This window comes from Crotalus tigris, unplaced genomic scaffold (genome assembly GCF_016545835.1).
Source record: "Crotalus tigris isolate CLP2741 ecotype Arizona unplaced genomic scaffold, ASM1654583v1 scf7180000019078.1875890, whole genome shotgun sequence".
Lineage (NCBI taxonomy): Eukaryota > Metazoa > Chordata > Lepidosauria > Squamata > Viperidae > Crotalus > Crotalus tigris.
This window is the reverse complement of record NW_024097364.1, coordinates 758,556-777,645: the sequence shown is the minus strand read 5'-3', so window position 1 is coordinate 777,645 and position 19,090 is coordinate 758,556. Positions and strand designations below refer to the sequence as shown.

Sequence of the window (19,090 nt, the reverse complement as noted above, 5' to 3'; positions counted from 1 at the left end):
ACCCAATTGCTAGTTCCTTGGCTGCTTAAAGGGAAAATGGTTATAATAACTACATAGGATAGAAAGTAAATTCAGCAATCCTAGTAAGATCTTTTTTTTTTTTTTCCGTTTGTGTCTGAGAGTCAGTCTCGACTTCTGATGACATCCTATACACAACTCCTTGCAGTTTTCTTGGCAATATTTTCAGAAGTGGTTTGCCATTGCTGCCTTCTTCCTAGGGCTGAGAGGGCTTGCCTGGCCCAAAATAACCCAGCTTGCTTCATGCTAAAAGTAGGATCAGGATTCATGTTCTTGCAGTTTCTAGCCTGGTGCCAAACCCACTGTTGTAATAAGATTCAGCATGCTGCAATTTGAAATATTCTACATTTCACATGCTATTAGTTATACGCTCTAAGATCTGCATTATTTTTTTCATACATATCAGGAAATTTAACTATCTATAAATTATAGCTGTTAAAAAGATAAGTTGAAGTCAACTCTTGGTGACTGCAGAGCCAGGTTAATGTAGTTTTGTTGGCAAAAGTAAGTGGTTTGCCATCAATTTCCATGGGAGTTTTTTTGGGGAGGATGCCTCAATGGAATTTATAATTTCAGGATTTTTAAAAAATGATTTCTCATCCAAGTACAAGCTCTGACACTGCTTAGCCTTTTATGAAATCATCAACCTGAAATCTAATAGCTGACCCTACTATGCCTGCTGTTTCTTGACACTGAATTTACTCCAATGAATAAACTAATATTATGATATACTACCAATAAGAGATCAGATTTCTTCATCTATAAAACAGTAGCCTTACATGCACTTGCCTTAGTACTGTGAGGGACCACTAAAAATGGTATCTTTGTCATTTAAAATGAACTTAATTAGCAATACCCTCAAGTTGTTTAGATCATCTGGAAACCAATATAAAGGAACAAGTTCAGTAATTTGTGGTACAATGAGCTATTAATACAATGATTCTTAAACTTCTTGACCCAATCACACTTTTCCCACTCTCAAATAAGGCCATTACCTCAACAAAACTCTCAAACTCTGTTGTCTTACAAAAATATCTGGTAGAAGCAGTTCCAAACTGGATTCTCAACTCACAAACAAGCAATTACAAATTGCTCCATTACCCAAAAGATGTGTCCAAATCATAACAGACCCACTGAATAAATATAAATACTAAATTCTGATTTTCAGATTTTCTACTCTTCATTATTATTTTAAGAATTACCTATACTTTTTCACTGCACCATTAGCTAATTTTAAATCTTGTGTTTTCTGGAAAAAACACAGCAATAATTCCCCTCATTATTAGTGGATAATAAGCAATATTATCAGCCCTACATTCTATAATTGCACATCTTAGTTCTTGCTTTGTATGTGTACTTATCCTACAATGCAGCATGAATGAAACAGTTGTAACATTAAACTAGGATTTATCCAGTGTTTATTTTCATACAAACTCTTAGGTTATAGAAACCTGAGTGTTAAAATTTTGGTAAGAAAACAGAGCAATATTTGCAGAAAAAGTTCCCAACTTTTTAAGTATGGCTGTTTTATTTTTCCTGTCTGCTAGGCAGATGGAATTTTTTAAAAATAAAGCTAAGACAAGTACCTCAAACATCCATCACAAAAATAATTTGGAAACCATAGCATCTATGCCCACTGCTTGACTCCTGCCCTGAATGATTATATCACATGTCTCCCAATGTGCCCTCAAAATCTGAAACATGGGTTTTCCTAAACTTCAGGAACAGATTTGGACAACTTGGGGGGGGGGGGGCAGGAAAGTGTCGTCACAGCAGAAGAGCTATGACACCAGAGGAGATGGTAAATCTGCCCTATAATTATTGTTCTTGACAAGTAGCATTCAAATATTTCTAAGAGTGAAATAAGAGGAAAAAGCAACAATTTCTGGAATATCTTGCTCAGGTTTAAAATAGCCATGAAAGCAGAGAAAGGTTAGCAACAGGCTAAGAGCGATAGATTTAACAGTCTTCAAATTAAATTCTTTTGACTTCTCTACCTAGTTCATAAACTACAAAGATTACAGTGATATGAGATAACTTCCAAGTCTAAACCATTTGATTGTCTTAAACATTTTACCAGATTTTTTTTATTCAAAAACTTGCAGCATTTTTCCTAACTCATGAAATAGTAATTTTATAACCAAATGTTTTATTAATAATGCAATATCATTATTTCTGAATTAATGACCACAGCACAAAAAGTAGAATGCTGCAGATACAGAAAATGTTTTGTTTCACCCAGCCTAGAGTGGCTGTTATAAATCCAGCTAGTGTACATCAATTTTTCATAATCTGTTTAATATGTATTATCTTCATTGACAGTGTAACAGCAGCTCTACCGTGTGGGATAACATGATACTTGGTACAGATTTCTCATATTTGGTCTTCTGATAAAACATTTCCAAAAACTGACTAAATGTAAGCCATTCCAAGCCATTTCAGTCCATCATCAAAATACAGATTCTTCTTGAAATGATAAAAACATATAAATTATAGCCCAAAAGACAAATCAAAGGTTAAAGCCCAGTCTTCACCTTTAACTCACCTTAAATATGTGAAAGGGACAAGAAACTATGTGAACTGGACAAAAGGACAGTCTCAGCTGTTAGTTTAGTTCAGTAACAAAACCTGAATTCTTCTTTCACAACTCGGAGAAGAAACCTTTAAAATATTCCAACTGCCGAACACATTTAAAAAAAACTATTTCATTATACTATAGTAGTCACTGTTAGAAAACCACAGTGGCCACTCTTTAATGAAACCTCAGAAGGTCTCTGTAGGACATCAAAAGTTAAACTCATCAGATTATATTTCTATTGTTGGATGCTTAGCTTAAAAATATTCAATATACCTCTGACAAGATAGTTTTATCTTTTTAAAAGGACATGTGATAAAGATTTTTTTTTCTAAATGAAGAACAGTCTGTCATTTTAAACATTACACAATATTATGCGAGACTCTTTTTACTTTAGACTGGAAAAATTTGCCAGGGACAAAGTCAACACAAAGTAACAAACAGCAAAAGGTAGCAAGAAAGAGAAACAGATAAGTGCAGCTCTGGTCAAATTCATAGCAGTTCTTTACGTCAGTTAACAGTTCATTTACACTGTATTTCTAATCAGTAACATGCAAGCCCAAAGAAGCATTTGATCACTACACAAGGTAATAAAATTTGATTAAGTTTATCAGGCAACTGCTAAAATATGAAAATTTGCAGATGTAACAAATTAGCTTTATCTGAACTTTAACAGGACAAAATTAAATCATTCCATTGGTTAAAAAACCCTACATTCAGTTTTACCAAACAAAATTTCACATGAAAAGTAGTATGTGATTCCAAAGTTTCTGGAGTAGAAATGGAGTGATCTGAAATGTCAAAGACCCCATTATTTTGAAAAAAAAAAATGAAAGTACACATCAAAAATTTCTAATTCCACATGTGAACAACAAAATACTGCATATCTACCAACAACTGCATTGGGTAGGTCATTATGAAAGGCTAGCTGCCAAGATGTTGGAAATGGCTCCTTGCCTCTGTTCCCTTTGAGGAATATACAATCGTTTGAAATCCAATCACGCAAAGAACTTATCATGCTGGGATATATTCCAATATTCAATCTTTAAAATAGGTTTTTAAAGTTGCTATCTTCCCCAACTTTTTCCTCTCAATGTTCATGTATAAAGAGTCTCTTCAGAACAGCAAGGAGAAATGGAAGGGGGAGGGGGTCACAGCCTCCGGACTAGGATCTTTTAGACATGTTTTTTTTTTAAATTAAGGAGTTCTAAGGCCACCTGTGTTTCTCAGTGCTGAAAGATGAAGTCACAGGGCCCCTTTCCCCGCCATGAGAGAACATGTTCAAGAGTTTAGATGTTTAAATGTCTCATTTTGGCACCAAGGACCATTGTTTTTCAAAGACATATTCCTCCACATTCCTAGTTCTTGTTGTTTTGTTCACTCACTGCCACAGGTGGGGTTTCAACATTCACAGCTATGACTATGTTCTCCCCATCTTCCGTTTTGATCCGTTTTAAGTCTTGCTGTTCAGACTGATCTCCGTTCTGACGTTTCGTTGGAAGAGAGGCTGATGCAGATGCGTGAGTTGCTAACATGTGTAATGGACTTGCAGCAGCTGAAAAAGAATTGAAGGGAAGGGAGAGAATATATTAAAACCCAGGCAAATCACCAGCAACCTTTACTCTGCAATCAAATATTACATTACCTAAAATACATAAATCTCAGGTTAAGATTTGTCCCAGGCTCTTCTAATTCTGTATGAATATTTGCAGCACCTGAACTTACCTTAAAATTGTGGCTAAAGATAAAGACAAGTACCGTATATGCCGGCGTATAAGGCGACTTCCGCAAGCGCTAAAATCGGCGCCAAAGACGGGGGTCGTCTTATACGCCGAGTCGTCTTATACGCCAGAAATACTGGTAGTTTCTGGCATATAAGACGACGTTCTAGGAATGCAGCCCGGCGACAAAGACGGGGCTCGTCTTATACGCTGGGTCGCCTTGTACGCCGGCATATACGGTACTTAATCATATGAGAAACTAAAAGCAATGATAAGCACTAAATTTGCAAAGATAACTTGTGCTACTTTGAATACCCCAAGCCACCAAAAAAATAGTTTGTGTGGCCATATTCAAGGCACTGTATCTATGCAGATACAGGTAGTCCTCAACCTGCCCATTAAGGTTGCAAGTGGTGACAACTCTTAAGTGAGGCAGCCTTGCTTAATCACTTTCTGCTCTACCTGATGCCACTGTTAAATGAATGTGGCTTGTTAAGTGGTACCTAATGGTTGGGGGAGACCCTGAGAGCTGCTTTCCAAAGCAGCTTGGAAGCCTTTTTACTGCCTGTCCGACTTCCTTTAGAACCCAGCTTCTACCATGCTGTTTGGTGCATGTTTGTGCTTCCGCTTTCCTTTTGAGCTGAATTTTTTCTTCAGCTCCTCAAGGCAAACAAGCTGCAGAAAGATTTTGCTTGATTTCCTCCTTTCCTCTATCTTCACCCTGGCAGTGTCTCATCAAGTTAAGTAAATTACAGATTTTGTCATCCTCTTTCCAGGCATGCAGTAAATTTAGCAAATTAAGTGGTTAAAAGGGATTGAGATTTGGGGGGGGGGAGTTTAGTTTTAGCCACTAATGAGGGAGGGTCTGTCCGTCCCAGGTTTCTTTATTGACGAAATGTGGATTTCTGAAGGAGGGAGGAGTTAAGCAAGGAAAAGGTTTTGGGAAACTGGTCCTGAAGCTGCTGCCTTTGCAAGAAGGCAGCTGGCTTCCCCAAAGCTGAGGAGAGGTGTGCAGTCTCCCAACGGCCAGCTGATCTTGGCAGAAAGCTCTGAAAGCAGCCGCCATTTGTCAGAGGAATTGAAAATGGTGGCTGCTTTCAGGAGGCCTGGGAGCAGGCCCAAGTGCTGCAGGGTCCCATAGGCTGCGATCACTGTAAGTTTGGGTCATATGTAGTTTTGAGGGGAGTCTGTTGTTAACTTTGAGCGGTTGTATCTCAAGGACTATTAAGTGACCGGTGGTATCTCAAGGACTACTTGTACAATCTTATAGAGACCTGTGGAAGACAAAAACCAATTTTGTCCACATGCATTTTCCTACACTCTAAGGACATACTTTCATACTCAGTTTTGGCAATGTATGCTGAAAATTGAAATTTTAGAAGATAATGATGAAAGCAAACCATATATTGTCATGTGTTTCTTTCATTCATGTATTGCCAAAATTATATAATTCCTGACTGCTTCTAATCATAAAAACATACTTTTTTCATAGCAAAAGCATTCAGGATTTCTTTAATGAGCATATTTAGCAAAAGTCTTCCAATTATTCAAAGGCCTTAAGACCACATGCAACAGTTCCTTAGTTTTGCTCCTTTTGAGAAAATAGTTCAGTAGCTTTTTTGATGCTAGGAAGAAATAATCTGGATTACTGCAATAGTTGAAGCTCAGTTGAATATGAATCAACCTTACAAGAAAACTGAAGGGTCTTGTCCAGGCCCTCACCAGGAGTCAAGTATGTGAAGGCACATACCCAAAAATGTGACAAAAATATAAAAACTCAGAATTAATGGCTGAAATACAATAATGGAAAAAATAAAATAAAAGTAACAAAAGCAATATGTCAACTGATTCCACAGAATTGGCTCTGGAAAAGAAGCCACTGAGCTAAACGTTGCTTAGCAATCCCAAAGACTCATGGGTATTACCAATTGTATGGCATTTTTAAAATTCATAAGATTTTTTTTCAACTTAAGTCCAAAAATTATCTGTTATAGCAGTCTGCATAACTGTGTCTTGCAATCACCAGTGCATTTTTTCCAACATGGAACCTAACAAATTGCGTGTTCCTATTCCACTATCAGATTATTCTGACAAAATATGATAGTGTATATTACTCTGAGGAATATAAGGAAGATATAACCTTGACAAAAGGAAGAAATAATTAACTGTTATTAATGTGAGATTTTTTTTATCAAATACGGGGAGAAGTACAGATATAATGAAAACCAAAGGATTCTGTCAGATTTCTCAGAAAAAAAGAATAGGCTTGTGTATGGCTCTGCAATTTCCTTTCCCTTTGATTTTAAGTATAAATGGGATGGAACAGAAGGAGGAAGTAAATCCTTTTCTTTGAAAGTTTTTGTCCTATGTTATGCAATAACTAGATCAGATTTTATAACAATCTGTTAAAAGGGGAAACACAAACACAGAGCTGTTTCAAAATAACTGTGTGCCTCTTTGGAATGATATCAAAAAGGACTTATTAAGATGGGATAAACTGCATTTATCACTACTTGGGTAGAATTTCTGTAATTAAGATGGAGCACAAAATGAGAGTTATCAGAACCCTACACCACTGAGCTGAAGGCCTACCTACCAGCAAAGATGGAAAAGAAAAAGAACTAAAGCACATCAAGGAAACCCTCAGAACTTGTGGCTATGCCAAGTGGGCTTTCATCAAATCTTTAAAAAGACACAGCAATAGCTCCTCCAAAGCAGACAAAGAAGAAAACAATAAAAGAAGCAACGTAGTCATTCCATACGTTGCAGGAATATCAGAAAAGCTCAGGAAGAACTTCAGCCAACACAACATATGTACACACTTCAAATCCAAGAATACACTAAGGCAGAAGCCCGTCCACCCCAAGGATAAAACACCCATTTGCAAACTAAGCAACGTGATATATGCAGTACAATGCAGTGAGCCATGTGCAGATCTGTACATTGGGGAAACAAAACAACCACTTCATAAGCACATGACACAACATAGGAGAACAAACCCATCAGGACATGATTCAGCAGTCCATCTGCATTTAAAAGACAAAGGCCACTCTTTCGAAGACAGCAAAGTCCACATTTTGGACAGAGAGAACTACTGGTTTGAAAGAGGGGTCAAAGAAGCCATCTATGTCAAAATTGAACAGCCTTCTCTCAACAGAGGGGGAGGGATATGACATCATCTAACTCCAGTCTACAACACAGTCCTTTCAACAGTTCCAAGCTCCACACCCATTTGTACTACTCAGGTGACCCTGATGAAACAGATAAGCCTCCAGGGGCTTCAACAACTCGCTAAAAGAATGCAAATGACCAGCTGTCTGCAAGGAGTATAAATCCTGCCATTCCCCACCATCCAGTCAGAGCTGAAGAAGTTTCTTGGATGAGAAGCGAAACGTCTTCAAGAAAAACAAGGAAGTCCAGTTGCCTCATAAAAAAAGCACCTTTGAAAATCTCCACAGACAGCTATCCTCAAGTCTAAGGAGGAGTTGGAATCAGAAGGACATGTCTGCCATTGGTTTACATACTTACAATTGAAAGAAAGATTTAAATCAGACAAAAAGTTATGGGTTTGATTTTGTCAAAAATGAACTGAAAATCCTACTGTGTGGTTGTGATGAATATATTGCTAAGGTCTATAAATTGTTATTGAATTTGAATTTGGAAAATGAATATATAAAACATTGTGTGATTCAGTGGGCAAGGAACTTTGGATATAATGTAATGCTTGAACAATGGGAGAGTATGTGGACAAAAGGTTTAAAATTTACACTAAATTATAATTTAAAAGAAAATTTCTATAAGATGATGTATCGCTAGTATTTAACACCAGGTAAGTTGTCAAGAATATATAAAAAAATTTCAAATGAATGTTGGAAATGCAAATATAGAGAAGAGACTTTTTATCCTTTATGGTGGACATGTGATAAGGCAAAGAAACATTGGAGTAGGATTCACATCTTAATATAGAAGATTCTTAAAGTGAATATGAAGATAAAATGGAAACTTTTCTTTTGGGTTTAATGGAAAAAGACTTGGAAAAAACTTTGGAACTTTGATGTTATATATGTTGACAGTAACAAGACTACTTTATGCACAAAAATGGAAGGACACTTTGATTCCCATAATGGACGAATGGCTGCAAAAGTTGATGGAGTTAGCAGAGGTGGCTAAACTAACTGCTTTGATCAAAGAAAAAAATAAAATTACTTTTGTTTCTACTTGGAAACCACTTCTGCACTTTGTGCTTGAGGTGGAAAAAAGTGAAAATTTGATTTTGGATTTTACCAATTAGATAGGTTTATTGTTATAGAAATGGCTGGTTTATACTATTATGTAAAGGTAAAAAAATTGAGATTTAATGTCATTATCTTATTCTACTGGACCAAAGAGTGTTGAAAGTGAGCACCTTTCCTTTCTTTTTCTCCCTCTTTTCCACACTTTTCTCTTCCCTTTTTCCTCCCCTTTTTTTCCTATTATTTTCTTTTGTATTTTTTATTTTATATAAAAACAAATAAAATAAATAAAAATAAAAAACAAGGAAAAGATTCTGATGCTTAAAAAAATCTGAAGGAAATGGAAAAGTAAGAAGTAATAGAAAACAAGGTGCTTAGGTAATATCACCACTGAGCTCACAAGAACTCAGAATGTAGTCACTGCTAGACAATCCTAACAAAATGATATGCATAATTTTGTTTTTTACGTTGGGCGTACACAATTCTCCCCCATCCTCTTTTATGTCACGGCAATGAGGAATGTCTACTCATTTTAAGTCATCTGAATTTTTAAGATTAAATGTTAAATTATTGGAAGCAAGCCAGCGGCTTATATCAGACTTTGTTAACTTTAAACATGCAAATTTCTCTTAATCTAAACAAAGAAGTTCTTCAACATCTCGTGACATTGTAGAACACAGGACACATACATATAAGTTGAAGACCTGTTCATGTTAAGATTAAACGATAATACAGTATTTCATACACCTATTAACAGACTTCAAAAGAATATTATAAATATCCCTAAAGATATAATCTTAAGTAATTGTATTTTTTCACATTTTCATCACTTCAACTTCAAAAGCAATTTCATATAACATGGACATTTCTCAGAGACTTTTTTTTGCCAATCAGAACTACTTATGCAACCCCACTTGCTAATTTAATATGGAAGAAAAACAAGATAGACAAAAATGATTATGACAGGACGTATTTAGATTTAACTACAAATAATGCCCAAATAGAAGTTACATGTAGTTTACATTCAACAATATGAAGAAATAGCAACGATTTATTTTGGATATTATTTTTGTAAGAGGTAATTTGTAACTATTAACACTCTATTTAAAATGCTTACCAGTGTTAGCCTGACCCTGCATTGCTGTGGTGATAGGTACTATGTGTGTTCCATTTTGCGTTACAGTTTTTATTGGTAGCTGGTGTTGACCTAGAGGTGCTTGTTGTACTAGAGTAACCGTTTGTAACGGTGTAGTCTGAGATGTCTGAATGATGCGACTAGCAGCTCCTAGAGTTGTATGGCTAACTGTGGGTACAGGTTCCACTTTAACTAAAGGAAAAAAATAGGCAAATGTTTGAAATTAGTAAAAAAAGTAGTAAATAAACATCAAAGTCAGCATATTATAAAAGAAATCAGCATGAAATCAGCCCAGGGGGAGGGCATGTGAGTGCAAGCATGCACACGCCCTTTACTCACACAAATGGAGTTTGCACACAAGCGGAGGGTGCTTACGCATGAAGCTCCACTCGTGTGAGCAGCAGGCACTTGCACTTGTGCACAAAGCTCAATTTGTGCAAGTGGAGCTTTGCGCAAGCGTCCTCCGCTTGCATAAGCGAAGCTTCACGCCCGTGCACTTGACCCACTTCTCCCGTGGCCTGGTTTCACACAGGCTACGGCCTGAGGGTTGAGGACCCCTGCTCTAATATATCATATACAAATGAAATAATGTTTTTACCTTTCATTTCATTGTGATCTCCATTCTCTTGAGGTTCTCCTTTAGGCTGGGTCATCACTGCAGCTTGTGTAACCACTGCTTGCCCAGCTACAGTATAAGTATTTGCTGGTGCTAATCCAGTCACATTTGTGACAGATACAGCTGGGATTTGATGAACAACATGAACCGTCTGTACTACAGGCTGCTGAGACGTTGATGTTGTCACAGGAGTTGCAACAGTGTATGTGACAGGTTTCATAGTTTGTGGCAGCTGTCTCTGTACAGTAATTAAAACAGGTTGGCTAGATAGAGGAGATCCTGTAATGAAAGGTAGAATGAAATGTTACATCCTTTTTTAAACAAACATTATATGCAACTTGCTTTCTTAAATTAAAAAGAAAAGGGGGAGATTGATAGAAACCCTCTTCAGGCTATCAGAAAAATGAACTCTTTGTCCTTTGAGGTTTACATGAATTGGCCAGGGTAATGTTAATAATCTAGTAAAATGTGGTGGTTTTTTTGAGGTTATCTGAAACTTGATCTTGACCCTCAAAACCAGACTTCTGGCTTTGAACTTCACACTGGGTCTTTAAATGATCCAGCTAAAAATATATGTAAACTCAACCAATGGTCCTTATATCCTGAATGTAAGATTTGATTAATTACTGAACAAACATTAATCCTTAATGTTTCCAGCTAAAAGTGTGACTGGAATTTTTGGAATATAATCCAAACAATTTGATGCGCTATAACACCTATAACTCTTCAAGCTGTTATTCTACATTACTGCCTAGGTTTGTTGACCATGGGATTCTAGAATGAAAAAGATCAGATTGCCCAAACTAGGAAAAAAACCTACAGTCTGAAGCAGAAATGAAAATAGCCTATTTCTGTTTTATAAACTAGTCTGAATTAAAATGCACATTTTCCCTACATATAGATTTCCTGCATGCTCTTGAGAAATATATATTAAAAAGGAGCATCAAAGCTATGAATGCTTCTTTTCGGGGACAATTCAGAAGCAAATATATTGCACTGTAATATTTGTGAAGTTCATTACTACAAGAGGCATACAGGTTGCATAAAACATTTTTAACTCAACTATCTAGTGTGTTATAACTAAATTATTTGGATATACTGCTCATGCATCAACAGTATGGCTATGGAAGAGCTGCTTAGTCTACATCAGCAGTCTCCAACCTTTGCGGCTTGGTGGACCGGTGGGGGAGAGGGGAACAGGGCGGCTGGCACAAGTGGAGGCTGGAACACAGGCACAGTTTGAATTGCATCAGTCGCGAGCAGGTGCGCATGAGCATGCACAAGTTGAGCTGCATGAATGTGCATGCGCACCAACCCACCACTTGTACTAGTTGAGCTGCAAGCACATGTGTGCCAGTCCCACCGCTCGTGTGGCCCAGTTCCAAATAGGCCATGGCCAGTAGTGAACTGGGGCCTGGGATTTGGGGACCCCTGGTCTATATGGTCCAGAATTTTTGCTGTAATCCAGCAACGTGAAAAGACGATCAGCTACAGAACTGTGCTATTCAGAGTTGGGAAGCAATAGCATTCATCACAGCATATTTTACTATCAATTTATCAGCCATAATTTGAGGAAACATTTATATATTGTCTTATTTATTACATATTTATCCAATGTTTACCTCTAAAAGCTGAAAGGGTTTTACATGGGCAAAATCCTTCCTACAAAAGCAGCTTTGTGAGATAAGTTGAGCCAAAAATATGACTGACCCCAATGTGTGACAAAATCACCCAATGAGTTTCATGACTATAGCTGGACTTGCAGCTGGCTCTCACCTGTCCTAGTTCAACATTTTAATACTACATAGCAGGGGTGTCAAACTGCTGGCCCGTGGGCCGGATGCGTCACGCCAAAACCGCACCCACCCCATTGCCAGCAATGGGCAAAAAGTCATGATACGTCGCAAATTTGACACCCTTGGTATATAACGTTGCCACCACTAAGGTAATGTATTTTATTTTCATGTAAAATTTCTAGAATTCTTGCATTTTAAATCATCCCCAGAATACTCTAACAATTTTGTGTAATTTTAATATATAAAATTATAAAGATTACTGAGTAAACAGAAGCATATACTATTCCCCACAGCAAGGAGAAGCAGAGATGGTTAAATTGACTCGTTTATCCAAAAAAGAGAATATATTTAGTTTTGTTTCTATTTGGAAATTGCTTTTGGATTTTGTGCTTGCAATAGAAAAAAAATGAAACTTTGATTTTGTTTTTGCTGATTATAGAGGTTTGTTGCTATAGAAATGGCTTTTACTTTGTGTAAAAGTAAAAAGTTGAGGTTGTAATGTTGTTGTCCTGTACTGTGTTAAAGAGAGTTGGAAGTTGGTGCCTTTTTCTTTCCTTTTCCCTCTTTACACCATATTTTTTTCTTTCTTTCTCCCCCCCCCCCAGTTTCTATTACTTTTTTAAATTTCTTTTTGTATTTTATCTTTTGATAATAATAATAAAATGTATCAACGTAATTTTAGTACACAAGCATTGCATGAACATTTCACCTGGGGCACTCTGTGCAAATCGTGCTTCTTGTATTACTGCTAATTTTGGCTGGATACTGCTTGGCTCAGGCTCCATTGGGACAGGAGAGCCTTCCCTTGACAGGCTTTCTGGGGTTTGGACACCACTCGAATGAGCAGATAACACTCCTGAATGATTAGGAGAAGCTGGGGCACTTCTGCAAACAAAGAACAAAAATGGCCACTTTTAGACATAAAATTAACAACTGTTACAGTAACCCACAAAAAATTATCTGATTCGTACACTTTCCACCAGGAGGATTTTTTGCGGTTTAAATAGCAGTAGATGTTCTTGCCAATGAAGGAGAAGGAGATATTCTTGATTACAGAAGCTTTGTAGAGATAACTTAAAGGCAGGCAAGTGTTTATTCAGAAGTACAGAATGAGAAACTGGTATAGATGGGCCAGAAATTAGTGAGAATTTTAATAATAGAAACACATGTCCTACATTCTATAATTAAAGTGAAATACTTTAATATTGGTTTTTACACTCAATTTACTTTCATATTTCTCTAAAACACAAGAATTATTTTAAACAAAGAGTTGTTTACCGAGATGCATGTTTTAGACAATGCCTAAATAATAAATTGCAGTTTAAACAAAATTTAAATTTAATTACTTTGAATTAAAATTGAAATTAAATTGAAATTTAATTCAATTTCTATAATGAAAACTAGAATTTCTATTTGTACTCCTTTACCTTAAAGCTATAAGTTCCACCTTTTACCCACTCCTAATTCAAGCCTTTTTTGATTCTTTGAACTATTAATTTAACAAATTATTAAATTATTCCAAATACTTAACGGGATAAAACTACTTGTCAATTTTGTAGTGGCTAAGCACATTCCAATTTTCATAGGAAAAATGCTGCTGGGGAACGGTAATTTACAGCATAAAAGCAACATATGACTTGAAAAGGTTAAATACTGTGGTATTACTTTCTTTTCTCTCTGCTCTTTTCTTCAAGCCCAAGCATTTTTCCCAGATTTTTTTAAAAAATGAGGAAAATGTCAAGTGATTTGTTTGCTAAAAGTAAACATCAAGTTTTTCTTCCTTAAGATTGACTTTTGGTGACTATAGGGATATAGTTTGAAACATGAATGTGTTTCTTGGCAACAATATAGCAGTTGCTTGCTACTCCCTTTTCGGGAATTTAATTTTTAATTTAATTTAATAAATGGAATAAATAAATCAATACTTAGTATATTATGCAAATCCATTTGCTAGATCTTTATGTGTGAACACAGCCAATAACAACTCCAGGGAACATTTCTTCCTCAGTACTGCAATCAGATGTAAGCATAAAAGTCCCACCAAACCTCCTCAAGGAGAAAATGTTAATAGTTTCCTTTCTGCCCCAACAATTGTACTATTGCTTCTTTATTTGATGAACATCTCTGTAGTTTAGACAGGTGACGATCATCCTTCGGTCACTAGACCCTGAAGTACACTTAAAGGAAAACTTCTGAACTGCTATATTTAAGTTGTTGTCCTCAATACCTTACCTAGAAGAAAGAGGTCCCAGTGGGGTTCTAAAGCAAGGTACTCCCCTTGGCCGCCTTTTCCTAAAAGCCTGTTCTATTAATTTGCTTTCAGAGGCAGGATCTATCCTCCAGAAGGAACCCTTGCCTGGTTCTTCCTGGGAACGTGGTACTTTGATGAAATAACGATTCAGAGAGAGATTGTGACGTATTGAATTCTGTGAGTCATAAAAGAAAACAAAGAAATCATCCATTTCAGTATTCAGGTGGAATATATTCTAAGGAAAACACTTTTATAAGAATTCTCCAAGCTTGGTGTTTTCACATCAAGCCTCTTCCATCAGTCATTCAACAATTTCCCCTTAATTATATTTCTCTGCAGTCTTGATCTCCAAAGTTCCCAGGGTCACATTTTTTAAATTCTTAATTTTTAAGATTTTATTTCACACTAAATTTAAGTATGCATACCACAATGCGGGTGTCATTTTGTAAATAATAATGCTTCTAATTTTTCAAGAAACATCCCAATTAGCTCATATAATTAAGATGTTTTCTTATTCTTAGGTACTTGAGTAGGACTTGAATTATTAAGTTCCCACCAGTTTTAGACTGTGTGTTTAACTGTAGATCAGGCATGCCAAACTGCCGGTCCACGGGCTGGATGCATCATGGTGAAACTGCACCCATCCCATTGCTGGCAATGGGGGAAAAGTTGCAATACATCGCGCGACTTCATGTGACATCTTGAGTTTGACATGCCTGTTGTAGATTATCCACATGTAATAACAACAAAGATCTGTAAACAGAAGTAGAACAACTGTGGCAAAAAAAAACACCCCAAAGATAGTAAAAATAGTAAAAGGCATCCTGAGTACAATCCCAAGACATCTAGTGTACCACTTGAACATCATCAGCATTGACAAAATCACCATGAGTCAATTGCAAAAGGCAGCTTGGAACAGCTTACATCCTGCAACAATATCTTTACCATCACACAACAACATCTGCCTATCCCAGATCCTTGGGAACAACTCAAGAGGTAGATAAAAATGCCAAATCCCCTTTAAACATCAGGTTGATTGTATGACCAACCATAATAACAATAACAACAACAATAATAACAGCAATAATAAACTTCAAAATATACAGCCAACATATGTTAATATGAGCAAAACAAGAGACCATAGATTTTTTTCAAAGTTCAGACATTCACAGGCTATAGGAATTAGGATGAATCTACAGTAATATAAAGTTATTGAAATTGGAATAAATGTTATTTGGTTTGATAATTTTAAGAATCTAGTATTAGAAGAACACAAAACTCCTGCGCATATAAGGACATTCTACACACTATTAATGTCAAACTGTTTAATGTCAATATATTCTTCCTATATGTAAAGATATCTCAACTTGATATTTTATCATCAAAACTAGATTGTATAGAAATATGAATGGCACAATTTGCAACGTAGCATTAAAAGTGGTGAAGTAAACTATTTAATGAAGAAAGTCTATGGGAAAGGAAAAGTCTACAAGAAGCATCATGTTTTATCTGAAACATCACAAAGCTACTCCTGGTTTAGACAATTTCCAGAAAAAACTAGACTATTCCTGAAATAGCTAGACTGATGTGGTCTTAAGGAAGAAACAGCTCTCAAGAATTGTCTCCCCACAATGTTCTATGCAAACAATATACTTTAAGATGTCTACCTTCAACCCACCATAGTATGTCATTTAAAAAAATAATAATTTTTACCTGCCAGCCCTTGTCTGCTGTCCTGTAGTAAGGATAATTTTTTGTTATGTGCGTATAAATTCCATTTAGTGTAAGTTGCTTATCAGGAGCCATTGTAATTGCTTGTACAATTAGTTGTGCATAGGAGTAAGGTGGCTTTGAATCATCCTAAATATTAAAAATAATAACAGAATTAAATTAGCTTATCCCTTCAGGAAGAATAGAAATATAACATGAACTTTATAATATAATACAAAGGACATTATTTCTTGAAAGATACCATCATGCACATTGAACACCTTTTTCATTGTTATTACAAATTTGCATTTTCAATTTTATCACATAGAGCTCTGTCCGCCACAAACCATTCCAAGTGTAAAATATCTGTAATGTGCTTTACTGCTACCATGTTTTTTTCTCTTGGTATATTCACCCTGAAACTCTTAAGCATATTATTTGTGATGTGGGGATTAAATTCATCCTAAAACAACTAGAGAACAGTAGTTTGGCCTACCTGAGAACTTCAACTAATCAGCACTCACTGTCCTTGCTCAGACTTGCTACCTCCTGAGTATACAGCTCTCTATTCACCAACCCCATCCATTTCTAGGAATGTATCAACTGAGAAAAAATCCAAAATCTTTAAAAGAAGCACAAAAAAGCATTTTTCCTATATACCATGTAGTGCATGAATTTTTCTTTCTATATTTGTGGCCATTCACCTTTGGATTTACAACTCACTAATTGAGCTACTCTGTTGTTCAGGTAGGGGCAATTATCAGATTGTTTGGGGAATTACAGCAAAAGTACAAAAGCCAAACATGCTTTTTTTGGGGGGGGACAGAACAGCATTTTTGTTTATATACTAATTTGTTAATTTATATGCCACCTTTATTGCAGGATCTCTTTACCTAAAGATCCCCTTTCAGATTATCACTGTAAGAAAGGCTGAATAGAGAAGCTGCAAGTGGTAGAATTTAAGTGTTTTTCTTCTAAATCTTGCAAGTATTCCTGGTTTCTGGTATCCATGCTAGCTTAATATCCTCCAACAGCTTATCACTTGTCTAGAAGAAAAATGAGGTAAGAACTGGGGATCACAGCAGATAGTATGTCCATTCAAAACACAGACACCCATGACATTAGATATTTGCAGAAGAGGAGAAACAACGGGGGGGGGGGTTAGGATTAGGGTTAAAAATTGCTAACTATACATAAATATTATTTCTGTTTACTTTTTAAAACAGTATTTTTCAATTAACTTCCATCATACTACTCAGTAACTGATTTTACAAATGGATTCTAACAAAAAGAATCTCACCTTTGGGCTATCTCCACCAGATGCTTCCTTATCATTTTCTGACTGTGAATTGTCAGCCATAAGATGTAAGTCAGATGGTATTACACGACCCATTTTGTACCCTGAAGAACCTGCACCACGAGGACTAGATGGGCAGGAATTTGCAGCACTATAAAACAATATGAAAAGAATTGTCTATTTCATTACAGAATATATACCATTGTATCCAATAATTTCCTTCAGCTAAACATAATTTCCTGAACAAACATTCTCCAACTGTCTTGAGTTATACTCACATTAATGGAGAATGACAATTAAAAGGACACAGATTTTCCTTCTGTATTACCATCACAATATATATTTATAAGAACATCTTTGTAAATATTGTCTCTATTCCAAATACTCTCTATTCCTTGAGAGGTTAAAAACAAATTTAATTCTAGATTTTCAGTGACAGGCAAGATGGAACAAATCTATTTGCCTTTATTATTAAAAACGCCTGCCCTTATGGTAAGTGTCTACTCTTCCTTTGACAACTATTAGTTTAGTGCACTATTTGGAAGAATCAGATCATAATAATTATGCCAGAATAAATGTTATTAAAAGCATAATATTAAATCTAAAGACTTGATATTAATAAAATAAATTATTATAAACATGCCAAATAATAATATATTTTAAGTAGGACTACCATATGTGGACTCCAAAAATACATGAAACCATTTTCAATGAGTTAGAACTTCTGGTATCTCTTGGTACTATCTTAGTGACCATTTAGATTTTTGCAGCCTAGATATGGTAGCCCTAGTTTTAAAAGTAAGTTATATAAATTAAATTAATCCTAGAATGAATAGGCTCATACATGCAAATATACAAATAGTCTTTAATTTATGATCACAACTGTGACAAGATTCTTCAGTCACCAAGCAAAGCAAACATTAAGTGAGATGTCATGTCACTGCTTCAGTCAACAACCCCAATCCTGGCACTCCTGGCTGTGGTCATTAAGCAATCTCTCATTAAGTAAACAGACTGAAAAATCTATCTGCTGGATTTAGCTCTGTGTGGGGTTGAATCCCTACGGCAGGCAGCTCTTTTACACTCAAAGAGGGATGCTGAAAAACATCCATCCCAAAATCGAAGCAGGATTTTGGCATGGAGTGTTTGTAGCACAAGGCATTGGACTCCTTCATTTCTTATGGCTGACTGCACAAGCCCCATGCTGCACACATCCACAAATCCAAGCAGAATTTGGTACAGAACATTTGCAACATGGGGCGTTTGCAGTCAGCTCACAGAGACAAGCAGGAGTCCTCTCAACAGGCAGAAGCAGCAGCTTCCAATCTTCCCTACCCCCTTCCCATTACTTTCTAGGAAAACCGGCAAGGAAGATTACAAATAGTGATCACATGATCGCAGGGCACTTGGCAACCAGTGGTAATAGGCTGCCAGGTGCCCAAAGCACAATCACATGGCTGCAGGGGGGGAGGGGGTGCTGCAACAATGTAACTTCAAGCACAGTCTCTTCATTAAGTCTTTTCTTCAGCTCTGTTACAATTTTGAATGGTCACTGAACAAATGGTTATTAATCAACGGCTGCCTATAATGAAAATTCTGGGAAATGAAAGAGAAAGTGCACTTTAAAGCAAGTGGTAGATATAATAAAAAGTAATATGAAACAAGTCTATAGATTTAAACGGTGGCTTACTGCATTATATATTGCATTGGTATATAATGTGAACAAACAGAACATAATT

General features: G+C 36.2%; 1 protein-coding gene across 4 annotated transcripts in view; it reads right to left on the bottom strand.

Moving 5' to 3' along the window:
* Window positions 1–91: 91 nt before the first annotated feature.
* The window catches only part of FOXK2 (forkhead box K2), a 54,279-nt gene continuing 35,280 nt past the window's right edge, over window positions 92–19,090 (bottom strand). For all 4 annotated transcript variants that reach the window (XM_039359508.1, XM_039359506.1, XM_039359507.1 and 1 more), the window contains 7 exons: window positions 17,355–17,502; window positions 16,058–16,204; window positions 14,326–14,519; window positions 12,803–12,978; window positions 10,280–10,576; window positions 9,664–9,873; window positions 92–4,148 (listed from right to left, as the gene is read on the bottom strand). In XM_039359508.1, coding sequence (XP_039215442.1) covers window positions 3,952–4,148; window positions 9,664–9,873; window positions 10,280–10,576; window positions 12,803–12,978; window positions 14,326–14,519; window positions 16,058–16,204; window positions 17,355–17,502 — 1,369 coding nt within the window. In that variant the 3' untranslated portion in view covers window positions 92–3,951. The remainder of the gene's footprint in view (window positions 4,149–9,663; window positions 9,874–10,279; window positions 10,577–12,802; window positions 12,979–14,325; window positions 14,520–16,057; window positions 16,205–17,354; window positions 17,503–19,090) is intronic.